The 9764-nt window shown below is 40.7% G+C and overlaps 1 protein-coding gene across 2 annotated transcripts; it reads right to left on the bottom strand.

Moving 5' to 3' along the window:
- Window positions 1–1012: 1012 nt before the first annotated feature.
- Window positions 1013–8873, bottom strand: rnf14 (ring finger protein 14). Of its 2 annotated transcripts, none has more exons than XM_039778248.1 (9): window positions 8068–8218; window positions 7753–7883; window positions 7106–7295; window positions 4770–5134; window positions 4355–4583; window positions 3420–3592; window positions 2914–3044; window positions 2719–2803; window positions 1013–1305 (listed from the first exon to the last, which is right to left on the bottom strand). In XM_039778248.1, the coding sequence occupies exons 1-8, from the start codon at window positions 8216–8218 to the stop codon at window positions 2743–2745; spliced, it is 1431 nt and encodes a 476-aa protein (XP_039634182.1). In that variant the 3' UTR covers window positions 1013–1305; window positions 2719–2742. The 2 variants fall into 2 exon arrangements, with proteins under 2 accessions (XP_039634182.1, XP_039634181.1); XM_039778247.1 differs by lacking the exon at window positions 1013–1305 and adding an exon at window positions 8767–8873 and having other exon boundaries at window positions 2389–2803; window positions 8068–8226.
- Window positions 8874–9764: the final 891 nt, after the last annotated feature.

The raw sequence follows: 9764 nt of genomic DNA, 5'->3' as shown, positions 1-9764 counted from the left end.
CTTAAAAATACCAATGAACACCTGCAATAATATGTCTCATGACCTCACAGCAACCGTGGTTGGTTTCATTTGGTTGTTCCGTTGCTAGTAGCAACCACTACTGGCAAAGTTCTGTGGCAGTGACATGGTTCCAGCCACTATTTTGTCAGATCTGTAACCAAGCAAATACTGACAGACATCTTTTATCTACTCCTGAAATGCACTTGTTGGAGAATTATCTACAAGCCGTTCCTCTGATTTAGTAGAATTTAGTTTTTCTACATTACAATCGGCTTACTGCTAACCAAGCTAGCCACTAAATTAGCTGTCTGGAGCTAACGCATTGCCAAAGGAAAATTCTAAGTAACTGATGAAGTACTGTTGTGATAAGTGTTCATAATTTACTCTTTTGATTTCTATCTCTTGTGGAATTTATGTGAATGTTTGCTATATTATGTAGTACTGTGTTGCACTTCCCCATGTGGACTTAATGTTGCTATTTTACTGGTGTTATTTTGTTTCTTTCTGACATAAAGCACAATGGAACTGATTTGACAGCTAGTCTGTGAATCCAGTTTCCTTGTTACTTTACGATACCTTTGGTCTAACTCTTGGATCTCATCTTTTTTCTAAATTGTAATCACTATTATTGAATTTGTTTCCCAATACTAGTTTCTGTTTCATAACTGCTTCCAGTTAAAACCACAAGGGCCAATTACTATCTTTACCTTTTATTGCAAGTGTTTAGTTTGCTGCATAACGCTGCACCTACACACGCATAGTAAGGGAAGAAGAATTATGCTGACACCAAAGTGCATTTCCAGTCTCAGATTCAAGTCAGTTTGTTTTTTTAAGATAATTTTTTTGGCCGTTTTAGCCTTTAATAGACAGGACAGCTGTAGACACGAAAGAGAGGAGAGAGAGAGGGGGAAGACATGCAGCAAACGGCCGCAGGTCAGCCTCTGCATATGGGCGCCCGCTCTACCAGATGAGATACCCAGGCGCCCAGATCCAATGAATAATTGACAAAATGTTAAGTGGTAACATTTATTTTTGCCAATGCATTTTAACTGGATTCTGCAGGTCTTGCATTCAAATGTTTCTTACATGAGAATGAAGTGACAGTGGGTCTGCACTGAAGGGAAAGTGAATCCATGTGCATTTCAAGACTGAACAGGAGATTGTCTTCTTACCGGTCCAAACCAGAATCAATTATCAAAGTAGTCTGCATTTTTGATGCAGTAAGGAGCAAATCACTTAACATTGATAAGATTTGATGCAGTGATCAATTTCAAACAGAACCGCCTCCATGAGATAGTCCACTTTCTGATCAAATGTAAAAAGAAAGAAAAAGAAAATAAGTTAACATAATATATTTCTTTGTATCTCTAGACATTATCAAGATTATATGGCCTCTCCTTGACACTAAAAGTTGGCAAAAATAAAACTCGTACAAAGGAGGGTGTGAATAAACCTTGTCAAATATCATTCCTAGTAAGTATATTTACTGAAGAGGCCTCCATTATTACCTTCTATATGAAAACAAAACACATTCCCCATCTCATAAAATGCATCTTTTCAATCTGCCTCATTTTTGTCATATGATGTGCAAAGACAAACTTCTGTAAATTAACTCATCTCAAGACAAAGCAAATCTCAACATAATTTTCATTAAGGAGAAGTTAAAAAAATTTGTTCTGTAATTACACTACCAGTCAAACGTTTGGGGTCACTTAGAAATTTCCATTCCACTCCATTACAAACAGAATTTATATTTTTATTTAGTTTTCAGATTACATTATGAGTTTACATAATTGCAAAAGGGTTCTTGACTGTTGTAGAAAGAAGTGGCTGATCTTTAATGCAATATCTACATTGCCCATTATCAGCAACCATTCATCCAATGTTCCAAAGGCACATTCTGTTTACTAATCTGATATCATTTTGCAATTATGTAAACACAATGTAATCTGAAAACTGCTACCCTGATTAAAAACAACAACAATGCAACTGATCTCAGCTGGTATTCTGTCTATAATGGAGTGGAATGGGAATTTCTTAGTGACCCCAAACTTTTGACCGGTAGTGTATGTCTGGTTGACAAATCCTCAGGTTCAACAACCAGGACACGTAACATGACAAAGTAGGACAAATGCAGTCCTTTTCCCTGGAACACCCAGTTGCTAGCTAATTGGAAGCAAACGCCTTAAACTGGTTCCAGTATCACCTGGTGATCATTATGAGCCTATGAGATGTCAAAACCCATCAGGAAAAAGTCTAATTAAGGAGAGAGTAGATCTGTAGACCAGATTTAGAGTATAATAAAGAGAAATTAATCCACAGTTTGTTGTTTTGGAATAAAAGTCCAGTCCTATGACATTGTCATATCTAAAACGTTCACTAACCACATATTTTTGATGTTCATAACCAAGAGCGATTCTTTTTTTTTTTAAAGAAAATGTCTACTTTTACCAAAATATCTCTCTCTGAGCTAAAAGCTAAAACTGTTATGCCATTCATGAACAAATGCTTTATATATCTATAGGACATCTGTCATAAGTAAATATGAAAAGTTTGCACCCAGACATTGAATGTTTTATACCCAAAATGCCTGATCATATTCAATACATAAACAATAGTACATGGTTTTAGTGGCACTGTTGTGCTAATGCAGGCATAGTAAGTGCCACAGGTGAAGTGATGGTTATGTGAGATAAAGTGCTTTCAAATGGAGCATACAGCAATGAGGTACTGCACAGGTTGTCAGTCCTCCTCATCACTCCAGAAGGCATCTTCTTCATCAAGATCCACACCTTGGAAGAGTCTGCAGCAGGAAAAGAAAAGATACACTCAACCAATGTTTTATTTTTATAGATGTATAGGGACTACTTGGCTGGAGTGGTAAACAAAATAAAGAGAAAAATGATCACTCACTGGTTGTAACATGGCGAATGTGGGTTGTTGAAGTGACTGTACGGGTTGACTTTGCTGAGGAGACCCAGGCACAGCCAACAGAAGTATTGTCTACACGAGGTACAGGTCATCTTATTACAGCCATCCACTTTCTAGAAAGACAAAGAGACAAGGCATTAGGGAGAGGACTCAGCAAACATCAATCAACAATCGTAACTCACACAACCTGGGGCTGGACATAGGGACCTATAGGGACAGTATGGAATAGATAATAACATTTGTAAACACTTTATAACCTGTACATTTGAATTAGAATGGCTTAAAGGTTGATTATTAACACAACTACATGTACATCAAACACAGGCTGCAGTTTACATTTTGTTATCACCTGACTACCTTCTCTCAGTCGGTGTATAAAGGAAGTAAGATAAATGCTAAATTTAAAACTGACGGCAGTGAACGCTGACCCCTGGTGATAAAGTCAAAGCCTGTTCTAACCGTACTGTGACCAGCAGGAGGAGCCCAACCTGTATATTGGTTCCACAGCGTGGGCAGCATTTGCAGTTCTCATTAAGCCAGTCTCTGCTAAAGGACTCTTCCACTGCTTTCTGGATAACCCTCTTCCCAAAGCGTTGCTCCATGAACTTTTTCCCCGCAGTTGAGGCTGACAGGTACTCATCTCTGAGGTTGCGCAATTCATCTGTGGAACAAGGCAGAAAACAGGGACAGGAACTCAGGGTTAAGATTGATAAAATGTGGTACCAACTCATTCTTTTTTTTTTATTGAACTCTTTAACAATCTTTTTGTAACACTTTACCATTACAACACCTGGAAACCATTATTATTCACAATATATCGACCCACAAGGGACTCTATCACGTGTTCAGCTTTCATAACTGAACATCCCAACTGTACAGTTAGTTTTATATAACTGTTAGTAGTAGTTAACAAAGCATAACAGTAAGTTATATTTAAAATACACATGGCATTTAGTATTACAAGTTGCAAATAAGTTAATTTCATTAGAGTATTAACTAATTTACCCTCAAAGAAATTGTCTCAAAAATTGTAACTTTAGTTAAAATGCTAACTGTAAATCATTTGGATGGCTGTTGATAGGGATACATCCAACATAAAGTGCCAAATAAATTGACACGACTAAACAGCATGTGTCTCACATTCACGTAGACATGCAGCAGACCAAGACAGGAGGGTGAACTGTGAGATAACCTGATACCAAATTTAGAATTAGGTCACAACAAAAACACCTGGCAAAAAATAAATAAATGAAGAAACAATTAAGTAAAATAGTTAGAACCAGATCATATCCAGAACAGAAATGGCAACACTCTTCAGTTGAAGGGCAGTATCCATTTTCGATAAGCCAACCTGTTGCTACACAGCTTCAAAAGTCTTTTATTAGCATGTGATGTGCAGCAAACTTATTTTCAGTGACCTTACCTGCAGGGATTTTACAGTGGGAGAGACCATGATAGCCCAGCTTGCACAGTGTGCAAAAGGCATACTGGCAGGCCGAGCAAATCCCCATGGTAGTGTCTGGCTCCACCATAACAGCGGTGCCGCAGGACTGGCGGGGACAGTAGACCACGTCGGCCATGAGGTCCAGACTGGACTGGAGCAGCAAACGGTCATAACGGGCAAACAGCTCCTCATCCACCAGCTGCTTCACCTGAGAGAGGAAGACCGAGGAAGAGAGATGGCTCATTACAAGGGATAGGCTGGGTAAACTTGCAGAGTGGGAGATTAATTTAACCATCCTCTGAAAAGCACTAATTCAACTGTAAAGTGACATTAGAACTACAAACAAACACAGGCACATACACACACAAACACATCTTCTTTACCACTCTGTTACCTGTGATGGTGTGGCTAAGGAGGTACATTTGGGCTCAGGGCAATTAAGGCACTGAACGTTGCCGTCCCGTATTTGGATCTGGAAGTATTCAGTCATGCAGGCCTTGCAGTAGACATGCTGGCACTCCTTAAAGCAGAGGCAGTTGGAGCCCAGCTTCTCCACAAAGCAGATCCCACAGCCGAACACCTTGCTGTCAAACACCCTCTGGCGCTGCTCCTCGTCAAAGTCCAGGAGCTGAGGTAGGAGGTCGGCACGCGGGTCCATCACCAAAACGGCCCGCTGGTCCAGTTGAGAAGGCAATGACAACTGTGGCTGCGGTTTCTTTTCTTCAGCATTTTCAGAATGACTCCCACACTGTGTCAGAGCTGAAAAAACAAAGTATTAATCACTCTTAAAAAATAAATTAATTAATAAAAAAAAAAGAAAAAAAACATTAGGCAAAATAATATAAAAATATGAAATAATATTTTGATGGAAGAAAAATGCTTATCATGTGGTGATTTTACTCTGACACAATGTGCTCTTGTTTGAGAGCAATTGGGCAATTGTTTTATAACAAACAAATTAGGCAGAGTGAATAAATGTTAATTTGCAGGTACTGTACCTAGATAATCTACAGAAAAGCAGAAGAGTAGATTAGCGTTTGGGCTGACTAGTTATGGGTGAAAATGAACAAACAAATCTTTTCAAACGACTCTTTTTCGTGTCTGTATGTACCGGGCGAGTCTGACGAACTGTTCGAACATACCAGTGCTCACAAATCCACGACTTTTCCCACTCGCTCACGCTGCTCCTGCTACGGTGGTGCAGTCGCTCAAAACATAGGAAGCGGGACAACCAGTGAATCATTAGCCCCTTTCACACCGCCTGTTCAAGGCGGCACTAATGTGCCTTTAAGCCACCTCGCCTTGGGAGCGAAAGTTTTGAAGACGGAATCGGGGGACAGAGTTGTTGCACCTTAAAGGCCGGGACACATATAGCCAGACGGCCGACCGTTGACAGAAAACCCCGTCGATATGATCAGTCGCGTCCCCGAGGTCCAAAAAACTGCCACAGAACACACCAAAAAGACGAGAGGAGACGAGACGTAATACATCTCCATAACAGCAGGCGGCGCTAATCTGTAATGTTGCCCAAGAAATGAAAACCGGCAGCTGATTGGACGAACGCGTCACATGGGTTTGTTTTCTCCGGATATTGAGAGCCAGACTGTCATGGCGGCCGTTCAGAATACGATCTCATATTGTACTAAAATAGTTCACTGAAACATGTTTCTGAGAACATTTTAAGCGAGAAATAGGTCATGCAGTTGCTGAATCTGTCTTCATTTCAGCTCAACAAAGGTCAGTTTAAAAGATTTTCATCAGATTTTGAGAGACTCTAGTCACCTCATTGCGCTCGTCATTTCCGGGTGAGTCCCGACTTCCCTGCCGCCGACCGAACATGTGAGGTCGGCCAAAATGAACGCCGACAGCCCCCCAGACGGACGACGGCACTGGACACACTGAACAGATTTGAGTCACTGACCTCGCCAGACTGTCCCACGGCCGATAATCGGGTTAATGTGTCCCGGGCCTTAAGCCGGTAGCAGAGGTAGTAACCGAGCGGAACCGACGTCTGCGTGAAAGGGACAGCCAACATGGCGGTACTACATGCAGTATGATGCGCAAGTCGACCCACAGGCAGGTCAAACCTTCTCCTCCACTCGCTCCCTCTCCAAACACACACATTCACACCTATACTTATATTGTTTAATATTACATTTAGAGAATGTGTGATGTGCACCAACAACACCAAAACAAATTCCTTGTATGTGTTAAAAAATGTACTTGGCAATAAAAACCCTTTCTGATTCCGATTCTGATTCTATAACGTCACTGCTAATTACACACACACACACACACACACACACACACACACACACACACACACACACACACACACACACACACACACACACACACACACACACACCTAATAGCCATTTTACATAAGGCAAGCTCTAATATTAACTTGGGTACATCGGCGAGGATATATGAAAATACTTCCCCGTTTGTCACCGACAGTGACCTACTAATTTTAAGCGGCACCTGACGAAGGAACACGAGTGGCCAACCACTCCGGAGATTGGCATTTACAGCTGTACTGTGCGGCGTAAGTCGCCAGGCAATCGGTTTATGCCACTGTACTAACCGGCATACCACTCCAGGGGTCACTAAAATACGATCTACTTCTTATAGAGATCATGCTGCTATTACTACTAGAGAGGTATCCCAGCTAATGCAGATGCATCCACACAAGCAAAATGAATTAATTTAACAAAACTCATAGTGTACCTGTGGCTGCTGGGTCGGTTTTCCTGCGCTCACCAACTGCCTTACTTCCTCCCCTTACGACTTCAAGAGGAGACTGGATGCCCAGAAAGTCCAGAGCCTCCTCTTTGAGGAACTGGATCCATGTGAAAAGAATCACACAGCCCTGGTTCTCCTCCCACAGCTCATCCAGGCGTCTGCACAGAGAGCTCATCTGAGGAGGCATAATGGACAAGGAGAAAAAAAAAAAAAAAAAAAAAGGTATTTAGGGTAATGAATGGTAAGGAAACCTTTTGAGTGATACCATCAAAAACTCTTCTTTAAAAGGTAAAGCCACTTTTCTATTGCATAATAAAGATTGAAATTCCATTGAAATCACGTTGATCCATAGTTCCGTTGAAATTTCAACATTGTTTCAATATTCCTGATAATTGAAATACCATTGAAATTCCGTTGATCTATGGACAGGATTTCAACGTTGTTTCAATATTAAAACAGGGTGCAAAATGATGTAGAATCAACATCAGAGTTTGATGTTGATTCAATGACTGGAATGTTGATTTAACATAGTTTCAATGACTGTTTGCTATCTGGGAAACCTTGCCGACATGTGCGGGTCAGGTTTGTATGGTGATGTAGTGAAGAATTATTTAAGGTACCATGAGTCTTACCTGTGCAATGGTCATCCATTTAGAGCTGAGAATGAAAACTGGTGAGGATGTGGATGGATAGTCTGCAGGAAGCTCAAAGTTGAGCACCAAGGGAGGTAAGAAGCAAACGTTATATCCAGTTTGATTCTCTCCTGCAACACATAGAGACTTAGTTAGATCCCAAATGGGAGTGAGACCAATACATGTAAGAGTAGCAGAGGAGAAGAGAATAACTTTATGAAAATCATCTACAAAACAGATCTAAGGCAATATAACAAAAGTGCCTACTACATTTGAGTTTTGCTTCACACTGCCATAGCTCACTGACAGCTGTACCTTTGACAACAACTTTAAAATCAGGAGGGAGCTCCAGACAGAGTTGGATCTCTCCCCCCTGTGCCGACTCCGCCTGGTGGAACTCCTCCTCATCATAGATACTTGCTAAAGCAAGCAGCTCATCCTCCTGGGCTTCCTTGTCCTCAGACATTTACATTCCTGCAATAAAAACAATAACATGTGTGACAAATTCATTATTAGCATTGTATGCGTTTACACACAGCTAACGCAACTTTGTTGCGACATTAACATCAGCGTGCTTAAGCTAACGTCACGCTAATGTTTTACTTTGGCCCCAAAGTTAGCACGCTAGGTAGCAAACGTAAACTTGATCCTTTTTTAACGTGGTCACCATTTAATAATAATTTAACACTCGCCTAATTAACAACGGGTGTTGATGTAGACAGGGGCAAACCTGGCAAACTTCACGCCAGGACACAGTTAAGCCAAAGAACTACGAAACTAACGTGGTTAACGTTAGCAGTGGGGGGAAAAGCATTCAAGCTAGCTATCAATGTTAGCTGATGTAAACACTGGAACTATGGCTAACGCTACACTCTTAGCTCGGCCATGCTGTAACTTTCCCTCTGTGGTAGCAGCATCAAACAATGGCAACTACTCTTGTGTACTGAGCAAAGGTGCAACACGCTAATGTACGTGCGGCAATAGTTATAATGTGAAACATGACGCGTTTCTTACCTTGTCCGACCAAATACTAATGACACCTGCATGGATGTATTAGCTAAGAGAACGGACTCCTGCCCTCTGACTGGTTCACGACAGGAGTGTGGGAGTGGAAGCGCCGCCTGCAGGATGCTTTGTGTACTGCATGTTTACTTCATTCAAACTTTGCTAATAGGGACACATGCATTCACATGTATTTACAAAAGTTTTTTTGTGTTTGCGTAATTATTATTGTACTACTTTGCATTGTAGGATAATTTAAATCATTGACACAAATTTATGTTCTCAAATTATTTGAAACTCATACGATTCCTATTGACAGGAGAATGATCCATGGTAGGTAAGACTTATAAAACTAACTTTCTGTCACATTTGCTGAAACTGTCCCTATGTTTGAGTAGAACTACATTAGGCAATTTAAAACCTGTACCACCTACAGCCTGTAGTGTGATTTGTAAAAATCCACCGCTCCCTGTTCAGATGCACCAATCAGGGCCGGGGGTCTAACTGCATGTCAATCACTACTCATGCACACACATTCATTCTCCCTTGTGGGGGGAGGGGCTTAGTAGACCGTTTGTGCTTCAGCAGAAAGGGGGGGAGGTACTGAGAAGTTGTTCAAATTCTTTGGCTAAGTCCTGGATCTTCACAATCCTACCTACAGCACCTTTAATACGTACATAATTGTTTTATTCATATTACAAAATAGATACGTCCAATGCCAAATGCTTTTCTGGCAGTATTTATAGTAATAATAATAATTATAATTTTCGAATATTAGGATTGCAGGACCTCCAAAGATTATTTTCTTTAAGGTCAGCAGCTGACTAACGTTAATAGGTCTTTCAATCTGCCTCCAGAACCGAGGCTGACATTTAAATTGCTTTTGTCAGTCCAAAATTCTATCAATCAAGTTTACAAAACTAGAAAACCAAGAAACATTTTCGAAATTGGGACCAGTGCATTTGCTTGGAAAAATACCTAATTCATTATCAAAACTGTTTCCAAATAAT

This window comes from Perca fluviatilis, chromosome 16 (assembly GCF_010015445.1).
Source record: "Perca fluviatilis chromosome 16, GENO_Pfluv_1.0, whole genome shotgun sequence".
NCBI classification, from domain to species: Eukaryota; Metazoa; Chordata; class Actinopteri; order Perciformes; family Percidae; genus Perca; species Perca fluviatilis.
Note: the sequence above shows the minus strand (reverse complement) of the source record. Positions and strands in the feature narration are given on the sequence as shown.